We start from the raw sequence: 21,291 nt of genomic DNA on the forward strand, positions 1-21,291 counted from the left end.
GTCTAGCCTCCTGGAGGTGTCGTGGGACCAACTAGACGAAACACCGGTGAAAGGAGGTTCCCACCCGATGACCCCAAAGACATGCTAGTTATCACTGCTCACTGGTCTGCATAGTTAAGCCTTGCCATAATAGCTTATCGTAGGGCTTAGGAGGTTATTCACTGAGTGCTGATCCTTTTTGAGAGCACAAACTTCTTGTGTTTATTTGAATTATTTGAATTCATGTCCACAGTGGCATAAAACAAGTTAGTGCTGAAAGAGTTGATAAATTGATCAGTCAATAAAAAGAAAAATGAACTGAGAACAACTCTGATTATTTATAGATTGTTTAAGTTCTTTATAATGGAAAATATGCCACATTGCTGGTTCTCAAATTTGAGTATTTCCTGTTTTTCTTTGTTTTATTAGTGTAATAAACTTTGGATTTAAGACTGTTGAACAAAAGAAACAATTTAGAGTAGGCCTATTCAATTGGTAGCTCGCAGTTCACATCTGGCCCAGAAGTAACCTCCGAGTGGCCCATCATACAGAAATTTGTACCAGTATGATAAAATATGTTAACTACGTAATGTCTGGAAGTAGATAACAAGTGAGCCATCTTGCTTCTCTCTCATCTCTGCTGAGTAACACATACACAGATCTGATTAGACAGGATGTTAGGATCAGTATAGTGACACAATCATATCTTTTACAAAGCAATGTTTTCACATGTGACATAGTCCCGACCACAGTTAGTAGCTTTTCAAAGCATCCGGTCTGTGGTTGAATTGTAAAAAAAAAACTTCTTATGTCTTTTCCTAATCACTTTTCCTTGACCTTGATGGAAAATGTCATGAGTTGAGAGGGAAGGAGATACTGGTCGAGAGAGAGAGGGTGTGTGTTATTGATGACTGTTACTGCGACTTGTTTTTGCTCTGTGCATTGACAGCATTGATAGCTCTTTTTTACTCTGTTTCTGCACTTTGTTGTGTGCCTGGGTCAGATATGTGAACAAAATATATATAGATATTTTAACATTTTGAATGTAAAACGATAAACATTGCTACTTTTTACTACATTGATTTGCATATGTTTAAAATTTGTTATTAACAAAAGCTAAAACAAAAAAGTTTTAAACAGGCTGCTGAAAATATCTGGCTTAATTTCCTGGTTTTAAAATCATCCAACTGAATTAATTGAATAGCCTTGATTTAGACATCACTTACCTCTTCTTGTAATGATTTTTTTTTATCAAAAGCGAGTGTCATTTTTCACAGTTTTCTGACATTTTATAGACTGAAGTGATTCACTGAATAATTGCTAATGAAAACAATTTCTTGATACAGCAGTCCCAAAATGAAATAAATTATACACTAAGAAAGTTCTTAGATCATAATCATTTAGAAATAATTATTGCCCATGACCAAAGATGGCTCGACACAAGTAAAAGGAATATCTTTAGGAATTAAAAAAAAGTGACAATATAGACACGTGTGTCACTGTGTCTCTGCCTTCTGCTGTTCTAGGCCTCAGTTCCAGTAGATGTAATGCCGGGCCAGTACGACCCCACAAACTACACCCTTCCTCAGCAGCCTCTCCACCGCTGTATGTTCCCCCTGTCCTCAGTGTACCCCACACTACAGTTGGCCACCAATCCATATCAAGCTAACATTGATGGAGTGAGGTAAGCATACACAGTCACTGTTTAGTCTTGAATCCTGAGCAAGTTTGCAGATGTTAAAGGCCCTGTGTTTGTGCCTGTGTGTTTCCATCAAGGTTCCTGGGCACATCAGGTCAGAATGTCTGTGACATTCAGAAGTACAGCAGCATGGACAGTCACCTGGAAATACTGGAGGATACACTACGACTCAGACACCTGGCCCCAACGGCTCCTGATACTCTTGGTTAGTCAGACAGGTTGATGCAGAATAAAACATGAACCTCTATCTTCTGTTGGTTCAAATTATTCACACTGTTATCTGTACATTTTCTGTCAGGTTGTTACCCATTTTACCAAAAAGACCCTTTCATCTTGGAAGAGTGTCCTCATGTTTACTTCAGTGGCAACGCCCCAGCCTTTGAGTCCAAGCTCATCAAAGGTCAGTGTGTGATGTTGACATGTACACATAAGAAACTTGCTTGATGATTACAATCTTTCGTAAGACTCCAAATGGATACAATATTTTCTTTCATTTGTTTTCCTCCCTACTAATGTGCTAATATATTTCTTCTTCTCTTCCTGCCAGGTGCTGACGGCCAGGAAGTCCTGTTGGTTACTATTCCAGACTTCAGCAGCACCCAAACAGCATGCCTTGTCAATTTACGTACTCTCGCATGTGAGCCAGTCAGCTTCTCGGCCTTCTCTGCTGACGACGATGAGGAAAGTGAGATGAACATCAGCCACTGAGGGGCCATATCCACATGCAGTACAACACACTGACACTTCTCGGACACTGTTGATAAATATTCAGACTAATTTCTCCACAGAAGACTCACAGCAACACTGGGGGCTAAGAATTACAGTCCTTGCTACACTGATGCTGTCCGGTATTATAATGGTCAATGAATTGCTGTAAAAACTGCCTTGTAAGTTTATTTCTAATGCTATGTTCATGGTGTTTATTCATACAACTTAAAGAGATAAAGAGCACTGATAGCCCAGTATTCCACTTAGGGTTCACACAGGTGCTTAAAAAAAGAGGCAAAGGTTGTGTTTTAACAAGCCTTTATTTGAAAAATAACTACTCCAGCTGTCTGAGGCAACATCACAGAAGCCTCTTTCCCTCCTCTGTCTCTGTTACCATCTTTGAACAAATGCTTTTTAAACCTTAAGCGACTGTTCATACTGTAAAAATATTGCTGTCATGGATGAAGACGGTGTAAATAACTCAACTCTGGTGAAGTGAAAAACAAGGTCATGACTTTTTTTAAATGTGCACCCACAATAAACATCTTTTCATGAAGCAAAAAGACTGAATAACAAGTGAGAAAACTGCAGTGTAAACTGTCAGACTGAGATACAGGGTCCATTTCTGTGAAGAGGCATTTTGTTAGGTAACAGACTCACTATCTTTATACAGTTATTATAGTTAATATTCTGTACATTCCCATTTTATGTTGTACAAAGACAGGATTCTTCATGTGATTCTTTATCAGCCTGCTCAGAGTACAACATGGCAATGAGAACTACTTGTAGGAGAGTTGCGCGTTTACTGAATCAGGGCCATGTGTGTTTAATAGTCATCAATTTTGTACTCATAGTTATAATCCAAGATGGAGTCTGTGAAACCACCAGGTGTCGAGGACTGTCCCTCCCCTATGATCCACGAGTCATACCAGGATGTGGTGGTCTCTGGTGTTGTGGGAATTGTGGTTGTTGTTGGGGGTAACGTCGTCGTTGTCGATCTCATCCTAAGTAATCTCTGTTGCCGAAGGCGACGCAGACGAGCTATCCTGAGCCTCCTCTGCCGTTCAGCGCTGATTCGTGAATTCGATGAATACCCGTTGTTGCTGCTGATCACACGCCTGTTGGTATTAGGAGCTGCAGGGTACTGTGCTCTGTTGTTGCTGTAGCTGAGTCGAATTGGCTTGTTGCCATGGAGGGCCATAATCTGCAGAGAAATGAAGACAGAAACAATAGATAGACAAAAATTTAGGGCAGTGATACTCTAGTGCTGGATGGCCTGCCGACCATTTTCTAATTCACAGTGAAAGTAAATTGATTCACATTGTGATTTCTTTTGTACTGTGACTGTTAATAAGGTGCCAGAGTGCGTAAAAACATCAAAATGAGTTGGTTTATCACAAAGGTCAGTAGAGGATCCCCCTGGACCCCCTGACAGAGTGGCCCCCGGGCAAAGCAAGTTGAGCATCCCTGATTTAGGGTGTGGTCAGTTTGGGAGGGCAGTGCCTCACCTGTTTAATGCGGTCCCAGTTGGACTTGGCCAGGTTGAAGCTGCAGGCAGTGGCTCCTGACTGGTAACCCACCACGCACAGTTTGGTCACAGGGGAGAAGCCCTCAGCTCGAGCTGTCACGCGGTACTCCCCTGGGTTAAGCAACCTCCAGTAGTCCCCTGTTGGTGCTACAGTGACAAAGAGACGAAAGGCATTTTGTTTTAAGCACAGACAGTGATATATTGTGTGGAAAAGAACCAAAGTTTAAACATATGAGACGTGAGAAGGGAAAGTCTTTCAGCATACCTGTAGTGACATCGTGGTTTATCCCCTCTACAGACACAGTGGCATTTGCAATGGGGTTCCCCTGCTGATCCTTCACAATGCCTCTGATGCCACGATGCACCTAGATAGAGAGGAGGAATAGTTTGAAGGGGCAGGGCGTGACAGAACATCAGTATACTGTATATCATGTTGTGTGAATGTGAGTGTGTGTGACCAACCTGCTCCATGAAGATCAGCATAGCTTCTCTGTTCTTCTCCCACTCATGCGCCAACTCACTCTGATGCGGGAACTTATCACATCCCAAGAATATGGACAACTCAAAACAGTTTGTGTTCAGGTAGCTAAAATCATTCATACCTACAGAAGAATAAACACGTTAACCTCAAAGCCTGCACTGCACATATTGTCCACCAGGGTGTGTTATAAATACATGTAAAACACATGATCCACCTACTGGCCTCTACTTACTTCCTGTGATTGGCTTCCATTTGGCCCGGTTGACGATGCCATGCAACCCGGCAGAGGTGTCTCCATGGCAGGAGCCGTGGTAGCTGTGTGTCATGGTCAAGTGTGTGGAGGCGTAGGAGACAGCCAGCCATCTGAAGAGGGACTCATCTGCGATCACCCGAGGCTCATCCTCAGGCTCAGCGTACTGGTAGCCGGCGCTTCTTCCTCTATCATCCTCCTCCTCTTCTCTGTGCCCGTAACCTTGGTTGTAACCTTGATTGTGGTCATAGCCATGGTCGTAACCTTGGTTGTAACCTTGGTTGTGGTCGTAGCCGTGGTCGTAACCTTGGTTATAACCTTGATTGTGGTCATAACCTTGGTTGTAACCTTGGTTGTAGCCGTGGCCCCTCCACTCCTCCTCTGGCTCTGTGTAACCCTGTCCTCTCCAGTCTTCCTCTGGCTCCTCATGGTAGCCCCTTCCCCACTCTGTCACATCAAAACCTTCCTCTTCATACCTGTAAGAAATGATTCTAGTTAAACTATTTCACGTGATCGTAACTGAGTGGTTCATGGAGCGCTATGTAGGTGAAAGGAGGGGTAAAAATAAGAGTTTGGGAGATGAATATGTGTGTAAAGCAGGGTGACGACAACAACAACAGAGCACAGAGGCAAAAGGAGAGGGAAAAGTCATACTGTCTCTTCTTGCGGCTGTGGGGTTTCTGGCTGTCAGCAGCAGGCTTGTTGGGATGTAAGCTGTCATAAGGGTAGGCTACAATTCTCTCCCCGCCCTGGAAGTTTGCACCTAACACAAATGGATAGCTTTTCATCCAAGAGATTATGGCCCTGGTTTCCACAGCAATCTGGAATAAAAACAGGGAGACCTGTTAAGTACAGTGTGTCCTCATTTTTGTCTACTGACTAGACCACAGCCACCTTCGTAAGATCACAAAGGTCTTCTACATCAGTTGTACAGTACAGAAAAGAATCATCTTCCTTCTTGTAGTGCTTCTAATGGCATTTGCAAGATCCACCGTGGCAAAATGAATCCAACCAATATGAGTGGAGAAGTCTCTAATGCAGCTGTCAATCATGTCAAACACTGCTTGTGAACTGAGCGCTGATCAAATCTAAATCAAGATTCTGTTACTGCATTGCCTGTTTCTTACCTGAAATGATTTCAACACATTTTAGTGTACTGTTGAGCTGAAAAATGAGAAAGTTTGTGACTTGGGCACCATTAAACAACACCACTCTCTAGCTGGAGCAAACTTTTTTATTTTACAGCTAAACAGTACACTAAAATATATTTCTAAAAAAGCATTTGAGGTGAGAAATAGGCAATGTAGTGACAGAATCATGATCCATATTCCAGCAGCGTTGCTTACTTAGACCGCAGTTCACGAGGAGTGACTGACATGATTGACAGCTGTGAGACTCCTCAACTCTGATTGGTTGTTTTTGCTCAAGGATGGTGGTATTTTTGCAAATGCCATTATGTGGAGCCTGAAGAACATGATCTTTCCCACAGACTGTCTGTCTCATGGACTACTGTTACCACATGGTGACAGTTTTAGCAAACATGACAAAAAGTTATTTTTATAAAAGTTACCAACTAAAGCTTTGAGGGAAAACTACAGGAAGTGTGTGTTGACCACTTTCCTTATGACAACACTTAACTGGAGGTCATTATGATTTGCTGGTTGTAAGAAACAACAGACGATCCTCCTTCTTACCGAGCTGTTGGTTTCAAAGTTGTCTGGTATGGGCACATGGTGATTTGGGGTGAGTTTGGGCACCATGCCTTTATCTTCAGCATCCCAAAGGATACTGTTCAGGTCAGGGAAGTTCTGGAAGATGTCAAAGCCGTTATCAGTGAAGTGTCCTGTGGTCCATCCGCTCAGTTCTGATCCCTGTGGAGGAGAATTTGGACAAGCGAGCCAAGTCACCCCAGACCACTACCACAGCATGATTCACTGACATTTCCTGTTTGTTTCTCTCTTTTGTTTGCCAGTTAAGTAGAAACACATGATTTTTAATGATCACTGACTGCTTCAAAAGCTTCCACATGTCCGTCAGGGTTGAGCGATGGCACCAGGTGGATGCGTATTCCCTCTACCAGCAGCTGGGCTCTAGGGTTTCTGTCTTTATACTCTTTGCACAGATACTGCATAAGTAGCAGGATCATCTCCCGACCGACTGCTTCATTTCCGTGAAGACCTGCCGTGAAGCGAAACTCTGGCTCACCTGTCAAGACAAACAGACAAGACTATAGTTGCTTGTCCCTCAACCATAATCTGCCGACTTCCACCTGGTGTTTATTTGGATTTACAGGAATCATCAGTGGTGCCATCGAGGCCCAACAGTCCTCAGGTGTTTAATTTCAAGCAATCAGGATTTAAGTGTCAGTTTTATCTGCGTGTTTCATAGTCGTATGAACACATACCTATTTCATGCTCTGTGGGGTTGCCTGAGATGACCATGGCCATGATATCCAGTCCCTTGGAGCTGCGGCCCAGGCTGTAGATGTTGGTAATGTTGGGACACTCCGTATTCACTGACTTCATAAGCTGAACATGCGAGATGATGGAAACAGTTAGTGTGCAAAGCATTTTATATAATTTACACATTTATGAAACAGCTGCAATTCTAAATATTTTTGCACAGATCTGTACCACCAGCAAAACATCCTTGCAGCTTATTCAGTCAACAATAGGTCAATCTGGTTTATCTGTGCTACTGAGAAAACACGAAAAATCCTCAATCAATTGGGAAATAAAGGGCCCTGTTCATGATGAGCATTGAGCTAATGTGGAAAGGTCATGTTGCCCTCTGGTGGTTGAAATAATAAACTGAGAAGGAATGAGCCCTCGGCATGGGTTTTTAATATCGGTTTATATACAAGTGAATAAAAGCAGACCTCCTGGTTCACTGTTTAATTGTTCCTGGGAAAATTATTTTGTTTTTGTCTTTGGAAAATAGCTGAGGATTTCCTGTGGAATTCAGTCAGCCAGCAGACGTGCAGAAGGCCTGTATGTGAGGAGGATACTCACTGCAACCATCTCTGAGTAGCTGTGATGTTTGAACTCCAAGTAATCTACTGGAGTCACTTCATTTTGCCTGTACTGGACGTCCACTGGATCTGTCAACCGAACAAAAAAAATGAACATAATGTATTAGTTTTTGTGTTTTAGTGCGTGTGTGCATGTAAAAGTGTGTTAATGTGCTCAAGGCTCACCGGGCAGGGGACAGCCAAGGACCTCCAGCCTCATACACAAAGAGCCGTTCCAGCTCTGAGGGATGATTCGCATGTAACGGGCCAGTACAGGCTCTGCCAGCTGGTTCATCACTGGAGTGTCTTTATCACTGTTTCCAAAGAACAGCTGGGCACGAGAGAGAAGAGGAAGAAAAGTGAGTCAGGAAAACAGGAGGGAGACATCATTGCATGTGGTACCGAAGGAAGTGACATCATTTTAAGAGAGCTCACCCAGTCAGTGTATCCATCGTGGATGGTGGTCCATTCTCGGCTGTCATTGCTGAAAGCCAGGAAGTAGGACATCACGAAGTCATTCCTGAAATGAGACAATACGTGGTCAGCATGTTGAATTTAGAGATGGAAAAACACTGTGTAGTCATCCGTGTGTTTGCACATGTTTGTGTCTTACTCAGTCTGGGAGTCTCGTCCTTGTGTTATGACTCCTGTGAACTCTGTCTCCTTGCGAGCATCAATCTCAAACCAGTGGATCCTGTCCTCTGAGTTTGCACACCACGCCCCCCCTCTCATGTTGTCTTCATCATCTGAGCCCTGGGAACCACAGAGACCACAACACACACTGCTGGGTCCTTTGACTCATTTTCAGCTCGCACATTTACTTCTAATATCAGCTTATCGTGCACTGACATGCAAATAATGTAGTTCATATTCTGCACACACATCACAGACGCCATGATAATTTGGAGTTAATTGTTCAAAGGAGCCTAACTTGAATAAAAAATCAGCAGTGGTAAGCAGAAACATTTAGAAGATTTATTAGCTGATTTAATTACTTAGCTGCTAAAAAGATTCTTAGACCATAAAGAGCGTGAACACAAACACCCAAAGCAGCTAATGGAAGCAACAGACTCAGCCATAATAGTATTTTCCAACATGCAGCTGGTAGCTGGTGTTTATTTCAAGGCCTGGCTGTATGTAAGTGATAGCTGCAGTGTGTGTAGGCATCCAGACCACAGCAGTCCGACTCTGATTGTCGTGTACCTGCATGTTGAGGCGTGCCCTCTGAGGTGCAAAGATATACTGAGACATAGAGGAGGCTGAAAGCTGGTCTGGCTCGATCTTATGGGACTCCATCCCGAGGGGAGGACACTCTGCCACGTACGCAGACGCACAACACAGAAAGTCAAATGATATGTTAACTGTATTAGCAAAGCTTATGCAATGTTTTCCAGATCTTGTACAGACGTCGACTCACTCTTTGGCTCCTTGAAGACACGTGGTCTGTTCCTGGCCCGCTCCTCTGCCTCCTTCAGCCTCTGCGCTCTCTCTGGCAGAAGTCAGAAAAACAGTCTTAATGCCAAATAAATTGCACTGTCGTGGCTGAATATTTTCTTTCTTTCTTTCTCTCTCTGCCCAGAAATGATCTAGGTACTCATTGTTATTTGGCAAATGTTTTATGTCAAAAATCCCCAGGAAGAAAATCCCCGTGATTACACTCCCAGTCCAAGTGTGCTCTGCTCAAACTCAGATCATCCTGACCCACAGAGTTTACTACTGACGAACCCTGCTGCATTCCATCTATCATTATCATTATTCATATTCTCGCACACTAGACTGTGTGACACATTTACATCATGTTGTTTATTGTTGGAAGTATGGCTGCCAGGAGTCTTACTGACAGAATGTGAAACGTGAGCTCATTCACCTACTGTACACACATGCACAAGTGGGCAAATACATGCACCCATTGACACACACTTGTGTGAGTAGGTGCAGACGCACATCTGCCTTTGTTCCTCTGTGTTACAGTTAAGTGCTTCAAGCTGCAGCAACCTCTGAACATAAAGGAGATGTGTTAAGGATTTACTGGCATCTAGTGGTGAGGATTGCAACCAGGTGAAGCCTCTCCTGTGTGCCAAGTGTGAACTCCCAGTTAGGATTCCTTCAGTGTTCATTTTTCGAGGTTTTTTATCGGGAGCTATTATTTGCAGAGCGGATCTGGGAATTTAAACCGGTAAAAACACTGAATGTTTGACCCAGCACCTGCTAATGTGTGCTCGCCGCTTTTATATGCTAACTTTAGATCCTGGATGTTCAGTAGGTTTTTACCATGAGCCAAATTTATCCACAGAGGTCTCTCCCTCTCCAAAACAAACAGATGCAGTGATTTAAACTGATAAAAACACTGAATGAAGCAGTTTGACTTTCCGATGCTGTTTGTTTCGTCGCAGACAGGTTGCTAACTACAGTGGCCAATGCAAGAACGCTAAAACATGAATGGCCCTATCTAGAGTTTGTCCATTCTGGGCTACTGTATAAACATGCTGGTCCAACATGGCCGACTCCATGGACGGGACCCACTCCCTGAGTAGATGTAAACGCTTCATTCTAAGGTAACGAAAACACAACAATTCTTAATTTCAGGTGTTTACACACTAAAGAAAACATACTTATTATTTTATATTCCATTTCTTCCAATATACCCCCTAAATCCGACGCACTGAACCTTTAAGATAGCTGAAGATGCTTTTAACCTTCAATCCAGATAGCAGTGATCCGTCCACACAGGAGGTGCCCTGTTGACACCAGTCCTGACAGTGTTATATGTCATCCTCTCCAGGCTCGCCTTAACCACCAGCTAACCTCGCTACACACAGCGGACACGTGGCGAAAAAGAGCTGAATGTGATGTGAGTACTTTAGAGCCGTACATTGCAACATCCTCTGCCTGCTAATTCTCCCGTGTTGCTTCTTTCCTTTATCACCCACACTAATCCGCTGCATGCGGCTCATTCTCAGTTGACCTCCCGCTCTCACTCTCTTCGCTTCAGTCCAGCTCACAAGAGCTTTCTGAACTTTTTTTTTTTTGAATAATCTCCACTTTGTTGTTGGGGGTTGAACTTTTGTCCCTGCTGTGCAAGTTAAAGCAAGTACCAAAGGCCCCACTTCACACTTTCACATTAGCGTGGTGGGAAGTCACATCTGCGTTCTGTTAGAACAGAAATGTGATCTAAGGGAGTGAACACCTTAGAGCTGTTATCTGTCAGTCCTTTTGCACTTAGGTCACAGGCCGTGTTCAGCTACACTATCATATGTATTCTGACATGATGGTGCAGAGTGATGTTATGTAACCAAAAAAAAAAAATTCACATCTGGGTTTTCTTACCTTTCTCTTCCCTCGCTCTTTCTTTTTCTGCTCTCTCTCGCTCCTTCTCCATCCATTTGTCGTCTGTCTCTTTCCTCCCTGTGGAAAAATCAAGGATAATTTTATAGAAATACCCATAAACACAACAGCCCTGTGTTCAGCAGCATATATGCATGTCTGTTTGAGTTTTGCAAGCTATTAGGAACTATGAACAGTAAAAAAGGTCACAAAGGATCATTTATAAATCTGGAAAGTTATTGACCTGACTGCCATTTATCCCCTTCCCCTGCTCTCTGCTTTGTTGGCAGGAAGTCTCACTGCAGCTTAACCAATAATCTAATATAAAGCATTCAGTATGGATATGCTTCAGTGTTGTGCATGTGTGCATGTGTGCACGTACTGCCATATTCGTCGTAATCGTCATACCATGTCCCATCATAGGGAGCAGCTGTGGGCTCCTCTGTGTAAAAAGAAAAACAACAAAACGTCAAGTCAGACAACTCGTTCCATCCATCAGAGGCAACGACTATATTACATGTGAGATTTTATAAGATGACATGGTTTAATAAAGTTTTACAGGTTAGTACAGCCCTGATTTATTCAACCACAACTACTGCTCGCTGTTTGGATGCCACTGCGACGCCTACCGTGTAATTAAGTTGTTAAATCTTTTAATTACATTTACAAGAATCATAACAGGGTTGTGATGTGATGACAGGGCTCTTGTTTTAACTCCACATCAAAACTAAAGGAAGTTTTGTTGACTCCGTGGAACCAAGCAAACCCACCCACTCCTGTTGGAAAGTAGGGCAGGTTAGCTCACAGACTCACTATTATGTTATTCCCATGTGTTGCTCATGATTTCTCATCTGCTTCCAGCCTAAAGGCACAGATGGAATGGACATTTCTTCTGCATCACAAGTCCACAGAGATTTCTCAGTAGTTAAAAGCCTAATTGAAAATCTGACACATCGATTGATAGATGTTAATTGAATTTTTAACATACTTGAGTGACAGCTGTTACCTGTTATAGTTTCTACTGTGATTTCAGGGCTGACCTCTTTACCATCAGGGAATGGAAGATTCTCCGGCACCTCGACTGCAGGAATGGAAAGAAAAAGAAAGGTCAAACAGAGGGATTATTTAAGTGTCAGACGCAGACTGAGAAACAGGAGAGGGTGACAGAAAAGGCAGGACGGGAGAGTGTGAGTGAATCAGTGGAAATGTTGGAAGAGCAGACGTATGGTACAGTACGCTGGAAACACAAAGTAATGAGAACATGTCAGTCCGGTCCAAATGAGTGTCGCAGAGCCACACGACACACTGTTTCCTACATCTGAGCCTGTGGAAAAACTAATTAAGTCACTGCTGACTTCAGGTGGACGGAGGCTGGAAGAGATAATGATGATCATAAAAGTTTTCAGCTTGAAGTCTGTACATCAGATTCTAAAGGATAAGTGCACCAGGTATTAGCTATAGTAGTTTGAAAAGGGTAGAACTATCAGGGGCCTGAATTTGGAAGGTACTGTATTAATAAGTGGATGTTGTCACAAACACATGAAGCATAAAATTGTGTTATCCTTGCGTAGTTTAAGTGTCTTGGTCCAAATATTGTCTCAGATTTATTGTTTTTCCCATCATGCCAAGACTCACACAATGGATTCTTAATTCTTTCCACTGTAAAAAAAAAAAAAAAATCCAGTTTATATTCTGGATTACAAATTGTTTGGGTTTAATAAAGTAAAGATAACTATTTAAACTAAAATTTTCAGTCTTGGCAACAAACCCAGCCACAAACGACAACAGTGAGTGAGTCATGATAATGTCAAATTTTTTAGCTGTGATTCATTACCAACTGATCGTTTACCAAACACAGTGAATCAAGTTGTTGAACTTTTTACCCAGCACGCGTCATATTGGATTAAAAGCCAGACGTGTAGGAGAACTACGGTGGCTGATGTGAAAACGTGAAACCAGAAATGTCTCTACCTGGAGCCAGTGTTTGATTTGTCCATTCTGGGCTACTGTAGAAACATAGTGGTACAACATGGCAGACTTCGTGGATGAGGGCCCACTCTGTATGTAGATATAAATGGCTCATTCTAACAAAACCCCACAATTCTTATTTTCAGGTAATTACACACTAACCAAAATGCACTTGTTATATAATTCCACCTTTGCCAACAGATGCAGCTAAATCCTACACACTGGACCTTTAAGGAAAGTTATGTGTCTGTTTCTACAAGTTTTTCAGATGAGTCACAGTCTTTTCTCTGATCAAAATTAAAACAATATTATCCACATGGAGATCCACTTCAACCACTTAGTCACTCTTTCTTTGAAACACATTTCAGACACAGATTTAAAACCAGGATTCAGTGATCCATGTTCAGCTTTGGCTGTTAGTAACACAGTAAAAGCAGTAGTGATGACACTGTGTGGTGCCTGGAGGAATCAAACCAGAAACTGCTTGTGAAAAATAAATGTAATTAAGTTAGACAGCTCTTGGCAATATGAGTAAATACTTGTTGGCTCAACTTAAATTTATCTACTTTAAAACTTTAACCTTATCTGAAAAGTGATGAATCCCAACGATCAATGCAACAATAATGGTCCCAAGGGATCATTATAGTTTCATCTTCCTCATGTGATAAACTGTCACCCAAGAAACATCCCCAATCTAAACAAAGCAGAGGTAAACACAGAATCAGACATACATGTGGCGTCCCAGTAATCTGTATCATCTGTCCCGACCTTCCCATCAACCTCAGGGGCAGGGGGCGTCGGGTCCACCTCTTTCCAGTAGCTGTCATAGTTATCAGTCACAGGAGCATATTGGTCTTTGTCGTCTGGTGTCCAGTAGTCCTCGTAGGCGTCAGGCGCCAGAGTGGACGGCTGTTTCTCTGCTGGTTTCCAATAGTCATCGTAGACGTCTGTTACTGGAGCAGCTGTGTCTTCCTCCTCTGGCTTCCAGTAGTCGTACGGAGGATCTGTGATTGGAGCCTCGGGCTGCGGCCTGGATGGCGTAGGTTCGGCATCCCAGTAGTCATCCTCGGGTTTCCAGTAATCGTCTGACAAGGAAACAGATGGTTTATATTGATAGATGTTATTATTTTTTCACTGCTTTTGTTTTTAAAATGGAATGTGACTTAAATTGCCAAACTGCAAACAAGCAACACTTTGACTGTTATTGGAAGCAGACCGAAGCAAGCAGAACTGCAATTTGCTTGTTGTTTCTCAAACAAAACTAACTTTCAAGACAGGTTTTTATTAAAGTAGGATTATGGCAGCTGAATAGCACTAAAAGTAAAAAAAAAATACACGCTAATTTAATATACAGAGTTGTTATTTCAATAGATGATGTTTTCCTGTAGATGGGATAATGGTGTGAAGACAGAAGGAAATTCGAGGGGTCCAGAGTTATGTCCTTTACAGTTCCTTTCATTCCAAAGGGACTGTCCACAATTTATTAGGGGGGAGGGGAGGTCAGATAAGCGGGAGGGTTGTGTTTGTTTGTTTGTATCTTTTTCCATGATCTTGTCAAAACACCGGGCCTACATTACCAACAATGCAACACAACCACTAACAGTTTGGTCAGGGGCTCAGGTATGTTATGCTCAGGTTCCCAGGAAGTGCACCAGACTTTGTGGCCAGTTTTTGTAGTGGCCAAACGCTGAAACTACACGGGCCCATCATATGATGCCATGAGCTCCAGAAAGAGCTTTTCACATAGACTTACATTGTGAAAGAGACACCTGTTAATCAGTGGATACTTTTTGCATGACACAACCCTCACAAAATGACTCAGAACACCATCAGGATTGGATTCATTCGGTCAGATAACATTTCGAAAGTCTTGAAGAGCTGCAAGATGTGTCTGAAGAAAATCGTTTTATCCCCATTCAAGTTAGCAGAGAGCTAAACTGGAAATTAGCTGCTCGGCTAGCATAGTCTTTAGTGGGCCTGTTCTATGGGCCCAACGATGAAGATCAGGGTAATTTTGCACCTGAGAAGTTGAACTTTTTTGGATTCAGGCATCACTGAGCAACATTCATTGAAATAAATGGGGCTCGGCCTCTAATACTGTATCCACTAAGAGACACTATGGTTATGCCAGTAGCTGCTAATGCAGCCTCAAGTTGCTAGCTTCAAGCTGAGATGAGGATCTGCAGGAGTCTGTTAAGCTCAGTTGTTTCTAACTCCACACCCACATTTTTAAACTTGTAGTCTTCAGCCACAACTGATACTTACTCAAGTGACATCACTTGAGGCAATTTCTCAGACAGCCCACAGCTCTCTCTGGGGCCACAAAAGGCTTAATGCAACTTTATTTCACATATGTGGGAGTACTCCCCAAGACCTGTAAAAGGACTTTGATGTGTGAAATTGGTGGAGTTCCCCTTTAAAGTCTTTATGCTACAAACAGAAACATTAGCTCTACCCCTCCTCCCCACACCCCATGAATTTCTGTACAGTCCCTACGTGTGTGTCACTCACCAACATCAGGATAGGGGTAGTCAGTGTAGGGCTCAGGTTCAGTGGGTGGTTCAGTTGGGATTGCTGGAGGCAGCAGAGAGACAAAAGGTCAACAACATTCATCTAAAGTCCAAGTCACTCAAGTACGAACTTGGCTCTGTTCTGTCCTCACGTGTTGTGGTTGGTGGTAGAGTCGTGGTTGTTGTCTTGTCCTTCTTCTTTCCCTTCTTGTCAGTTTTGGGCTTTTTAGTGGCGTTGGGATCCTTTGGCTCTTTGTTCTTCTTCTTGTCCTTCTTCTTCTTTTTGCCTTCTTCTGGTGCTCTCCTCAACCTGCTCAAAACATCTGGAAGGACAAGGAAAAAATGAGAAGGGAGAGGATTTCCAAAACTGTGTTAATCGACTTTTGGTCATAATCAAAATAAGCACACAGCACTCATGATCGGATTAAATGCTCATGCATAAATCTTCTGTTTTTCCATGTGAGTCCCCTATCATCAGCCCAATCAATCTCCCGAACTGAATTTAAAATGAACCCTCTTCAGCTGTTAATACTACATTTCTTAACAGGTGAAGATCTGCCAACACTAATCACACACCAAATTATTAATTGATGAAAGCACATTTGTGTTGAAGTAAAGCTTATGTAACACTTTGTATCATTTATGAGCAATGTGAGGATTAAATTATGCAATCACTTCTTTCCTGCAATGTCAAAATGCAACACTGCCAGGGAAAATCCAGACAGCCAGATGCATTTCAGTGGTTGCTTCAGGTCCATCAGTATTTCCTTCTGAGGTTGTCTGAAGTCTTGAGGCACTTTCATGGAAAACACGTCTCTCTCTTTCCATTAGTTGTGCTCCATTAACCACACTTCGGTTTTAATGACACAAAATCCGTCCAGATAGTCAATAAACATATCGCTATCACCTCAGCAACATCTTACGGCCACAGCATAAACCCATCAGTGAGACTCATTAAAGAGCTAGTGTGGACTGATGAGTATTGCATTTGAAACTTACGTAGTTAGAAAGCTCCAGAAAAGCAAATGTGCAACGGTCTTCCACATTCATTCTGCCAGTGTGACCGTGAACTTGAGTCAGCATTAATCATACCACATTATAGGTGGTATGCGGTGGCAGTGGAAAAGGTCAGTGTCATAAAAATCTGTCTGCAAGATGCTTGACTCAGTGTCTTCTTCTCTTGTCTGGTCTGAGCCAAAAAAATCAGTCTATGCTGTTTACTCCCTGCTGTGGAGAAATAGCAGTGGACAGGTAAGCACTTGGACTGTCTCATGCCTGTTGGAGCTGTCACACACTGAATGGTTGTGTGTTTGTGTCTGTATTTGCTCTTCCATGTCGTGATGGAGCTCAGCCCACACCTCAACAGCTTTGATGTCATGTCTGTGTAGCACATCTGTATTTTTTTAAGCTAATTTTTTTCCACTCACCTGCCCTTGCAGCCTCCTCTGTGTCTCTCTTGTCCTTGTTGCTGCTCCCCAGTGGGTGTGGGTCCACTGCGAGTCCTTGCTCACTTTCTGGGTCATCTAGGGACTCATCTCGCAGCTGATCCCCTGCCTGCTTCTCCTCTTCAGTCTGCCGGAGAGCAACTATCCCCCCAGCGCTCTCCCCTTCTCTGGGGATCAGCAGGCAGCACAGGGCCAGCAGAGCCACAGACACAACCACAGTCTGGCTTTTCATACCTGCTGCTCTTCCAACTGCAGAATCCTTTGGTTTGGAGTTTTCTGTCTCAGCTGTCCACAATGCTCAATCCAACTCTGTTCCACCAGAAGAATTCTTCTTCACCTCTTCCCCCACTGTGTCCTTGCAATGTGATCCACCCTACTTCTCCGGCTGGGAAACTTCTGCAGCTGCACTCGTACCCACAGCCACAGTGTCAACCAGGCTCAGACTGGGCTAGAAGGAGATGGAGTGGGAGGGGGGTAGGGATAGGCAGGGAGGGAAGGGAGGTGGGTTATAGAGGGAGACAGAGAGAGAGAGAGATACAGAGCAAAGCAACAATCCAGTCAAATGAATAGACTGGGTTCCTAATTGCCCCGCAGCTACGGTCAGCTGAACCAACAATGTTAAGGCCAGAGGATCCCCTTCACCTGGCTGACGAGTCAGAACAGGTGCAGAGCTCAGACAGGAGATGGGGGGAGGAGGATGAGGGACGGCAGGTGAGGCCTCAGACTACAGGGCTTGCTCCACCTTGGGCTGGAGAAAGAAGTCAGCTCCTTTTTCGTCTGCAGCTTCTGTTGAATTCCTCGGCGGAGAGCTTTCACCCTGCAGACTCACCACTGAGCAGAACAGCAGGAGAGAGGAGCGACTCCTAGGACATTGAATTCCACAACAGGAGGAGGAGGAGGCGGAGGAGGAGGAGGAAGGGGTAAAAAGGGGAGGACAGGGATTTTGTGTGTGTGTTAACAAAACCAAACACCACTAATCATCAGAGGGAGGAATTCATAGAAAATGAAAACAGGCAGGAGTAGAACATAAATTCTTTCTCAGTCCAGGACTTGTTTTGGTTGGGAATGGATCTCTGCTTTCCTCCTAGTTTCTGTGGAGCTCTGTCATTCTTTCCTCATGGTGTTGCGCAGCCCGCTCTCTACTTTCTAGAGGAAAAGTTATGGTCGGCAAGGGGGCCATGGAGGAGCACACACACAGGACAGGAGAATTGTTTGAGCAGATGACAGAATTATAACCTTTTAAGATTTGGTGTTTTCCATGCTGTCCCCCCATCCTCCTCCTCTGTCCACTGGAGAGCCTGTCAAGGCCTTCAAATGCTGGATGTGTTGTATATTTTACCACCAGTCTAATCAAGGTACATGTTCTAGTTGTCCTTGGTAATCAAGAATTGTTTATTCTCAGCAAGTAATCTGATAGATCCATCTGGGGCCTGAGATTAAACTCCAGTTAAAGACGTTAGACAGACATGACAACATTTTTGGTCAAATGTCCAAACATAATCATTAGCATTAAAGTAAGAAAATAAGTGAAAAATATGTCAGTGGGAAAAAGCGTCATGTTACCCTGCTTATGCAGACATTCCTACAAAATGTAATGACCTCAGCTCAAGTTTTTGTCCCAGTTTTGAGAGGAGGTTTATTATCCAGACATGCACTGCAATCAAACCACTGCACAGCCCACTGAAGTCCCATTAACTCTGGTCAGGCAGACTCATCAGGGTTTTAAACTGAACAAATCATCAGACAAGACACACAGAGAGGCACAAATACCCCAGTGCGTGCAAACACACACACACACACACACACACACACACACGCTAAAATATTTCAGTTCATTGACTCTCAGATTGTGAAGACAGTGGAACAGAGATGCATTTAGCCGTGGAGAATCTGATTTGATGAAAACTGTATTGCGACATGTAATCATATCTATGGAGGATATGACTAAGGCTGCGAAGAATGCAGCAGATTATTCAGACTACAGTAAGGTCAAGCTGAGGCCTTTTCAACTGGCAAGGATACAGAGACACACTGGGGAGCAAGCACAGACCTTCTCTTTTTTCACCCATGCTATTTCACAATGTAGACAGAAATCTGCAGGGTCATTGCCTTCAGTTGTAAAAGCCAAATGAAAGCTTGAAAAACAACACGTGAATCGCCCTAATTATTTACTTATAAAACATGGATTAAAGAAAGCCACAGCAGCTACTTCCTGATAACAAATAACTTTCGTCTCACCCAGTGATGGAGGGAAGAGCGTAAAATTGCTGTAAGAGGCAGGACCTGGTAGCACTTACTTAAGTATTTACAATTCATGCCATTCATACAGCTACTGGCAAGTGTTATACTTAATTGTCTTCATTTCGCCTACTCGACAGCTACAGTTGTTGTTACTTTACTGATTATTTTACATATGAAGTGACATCATGTGATCAGTTCACATGATACCCACAAATAAATCGCTCCACCTCCAACAGCTATATTTAAGTGGGACTATGTGACTTCTGAAATGATAAATAATGGTCATTTGACATAATTAGACATAAAACTTTGATCAATTCAGTACAGGATATAAGGAATTCACAGCCTTACTTGTTCTGTTATGACCGTAGCTTAACGTGCAGTATTTCGGCTCGCAGGAAGTGCTCCTAACTTTTTCTGAACAGCATCAAATGGCAGAAGTGGCAATTACAAGAAAACAATAAATGCTAAAACATATTGTAAAAGTAGCACAAGAAGAGAAGATGCATAAAGTCAGCAAACCAACTCAGTAATATCATTTACAGCGCTACCTAAAGCCCGCTAACCCTAGTTACATAACCCACCGTTATGACAGACAGTAAGACTGTTGCAGCAGAATGTCTGAGCGAGCATTAGTTCATTTTGAATTTATTTTGAATTTCATTTGTAAGAGGAGAATATGTTATTTCTTCTTTCAAAAGTCACACAGTCTGGCTTTAATCCATCAGTGTTAATGATATAACACACAGTGGTGGAAGAAGTAGGCCTATTTACATTCTTTATTCAAGGAAAAGCAGCAATACCAGTGTAAAGATTACAACCACTATGAGAAAAATGTGCTTTAAAGTAAATAAAACAATGCCGAAAAATGGTCTCTATTAGTGTATTACTGTATATTATTACTCTCTCTATATATATTATAGTCATATTTTATGCATGTAGACCTATGTGCGAGTACCATTTTGGTAAATGAGATCATGCTGCCAGGTAGTTTAATCTCTAAGAATGCATGATATTTTATAAGTTTATGATATTTTTTATATGTTACTCTTAAATTTAAACTTTAAAGTAACCGTTAACTATATATATATCTGTAGTGGAATAAAAAGTACATGATGTCCCTCCGCCTTATACTTGAGTAACAAAAACAAAGAGGCAAAAAAGTGTGTACTTAAGTAAATGTTCACTTTCCACACATGCTAATTGACAGGGGCCATTCTGCTTGTATAATATTAGTACTAGTATTTTAACCACTTATACTTGTGTTTTGCTGAAAATGTTGCCAAATGTGTTTTTACAGCTCATACTTAAAGGTCCAGTGTGTAAGATTCAGGGGGATTTAATGGCATCTAGTGGTGAGGATTGCAGATTGCAAGCATTCAAAACTTCTCCCGGTTAGAATTCCTTCAGTGTTTATTGTTCAGGACACTTTTAGTGGAAGCCAAATTATCTACAGAGGTCTCTGTCTCTCAACAACAAATGGACCCTGTGATTAAAACCAGTAAAAACACTGAATTAAGTAGTTTCATGTTAAAAAAATCAGTGGGTTTTTGGACGCTCTCTTCGCAGAAGGGCTGCTAATAAGGTGGCTGATGCAAAATTGCGAATGGCCCTATCTAGAGCCACTGTTAGGTTTGTCCATTGTGGGCTACTGTAGAAACATGGCGGTGCAACATGGCAATCTTTGAGGATGAGGACCTGCTCCCTATGTAGATTAAAAACAGCTCATTCTAAGGTAATGAAAACACAACCCTTCCTATTTTCAGGTGATTATACATCAAAGAAAATACATTTCTGCCAAAAGATGATGCTAAATCCTACACACTGGACCTTTAAGTAAAGGATGAGAGTACTTCTTCAACCATTGTACACAGTAATTCTATTATGTGTAGGCTATACTTAAATACAGAAAATACCAATCCAGGACATGGAGAGAAGAACTCCTGACATTTCATGTCCCTCACATGGTGATCACAGTTCAGACAGTACATCAGAGTGAGTGGTGCTGAGTGTAATGTTTCAGAAAAGACACCATGAATGATTATCACAAAGAGAAGATGAGCATTTGAGTTCTTAAATTAACTTACACAGGACAACTGTTCACACTGGCCACACAATTGCAGTGCAGACAATAGCAGACTTGGGTTT

The 21,291-nt window shown here is 42.5% G+C and overlaps 2 protein-coding genes across 3 annotated transcripts in view; one reads left to right on the plus strand and one right to left on the minus strand.

Moving 5' to 3' along the window:
• Positions 1-3,183, plus strand: part of pold2 (polymerase (DNA directed), delta 2, regulatory subunit) — a 6,400-nt gene extending 3,217 nt beyond the window's left edge. The window contains exons 8-11 of one of the 2 annotated variants that reach the window (XM_050050243.1): positions 1,506-1,663; positions 1,756-1,883; positions 1,977-2,078; positions 2,226-3,183. In XM_050050243.1, coding sequence (XP_049906200.1) covers positions 1,506-1,663; positions 1,756-1,883; positions 1,977-2,078; positions 2,226-2,386 — 549 coding nt within the window. In that variant the 3' untranslated portion in view covers positions 2,387-3,183. The remainder of the gene's footprint in view (positions 1-1,505; positions 1,664-1,755; positions 1,884-1,976; positions 2,079-2,225) is intronic. The other variant, XM_050050245.1, reaches the window with a different exon arrangement.
• Positions 2,688-17,740, minus strand: aebp1b (AE binding protein 1b). The gene is made up of 23 exons (XM_050050242.1): positions 17,545-17,740; positions 16,885-17,350; positions 15,610-15,780; positions 15,459-15,521; positions 13,679-14,032; positions 11,986-12,060; positions 11,362-11,421; positions 10,983-11,060; positions 9,073-9,144; positions 8,859-8,968; positions 8,269-8,408; positions 8,091-8,175; positions 7,842-7,986; positions 7,657-7,745; positions 7,050-7,173; positions 6,654-6,850; positions 6,340-6,516; positions 5,300-5,466; positions 4,628-5,121; positions 4,377-4,516; positions 4,180-4,279; positions 3,895-4,061; positions 2,688-3,590 (listed from the first exon to the last, which is right to left on the minus strand). Exons 2-23 carry the CDS (start codon positions 17,132-17,134, stop codon positions 3,213-3,215), a joined length of 3,636 nt encoding a protein of 1,211 aa, XP_049906199.1. The 5' UTR covers positions 17,135-17,350; positions 17,545-17,740; the 3' UTR covers positions 2,688-3,212.
• Between the last annotated feature and the right edge of the window lie 3,551 nt (positions 17,741-21,291).

This window comes from Epinephelus moara, chromosome 8, assembly GCF_006386435.1.
Source record: "Epinephelus moara isolate mb chromosome 8, YSFRI_EMoa_1.0, whole genome shotgun sequence".
NCBI lineage: Eukaryota > Metazoa > Chordata > Actinopteri > Perciformes > Serranidae > Epinephelus > Epinephelus moara.

Coding starts and splice junctions, on each gene's coding strand:
- aebp1b (XM_050050242.1), bottom strand. CDS start 17,134: ATGAAAAGCCAGACTGTGGTTGTGTCTGTGGCTCTGCTGGCCCTGTGC. Junction 11,422..11,985: donor CACAGTAGAAACTATAACAG/GTAACAGCTGTC, acceptor CTTTTTACACAG/AGGAGCCCACAGCTGCTCCC. Junction 4,062..4,179: donor AAACCACGATGTCACTACAG/GTATGCTGAAAG, acceptor TTGTCACTGTAG/CACCAACAGGGGACTACTGG.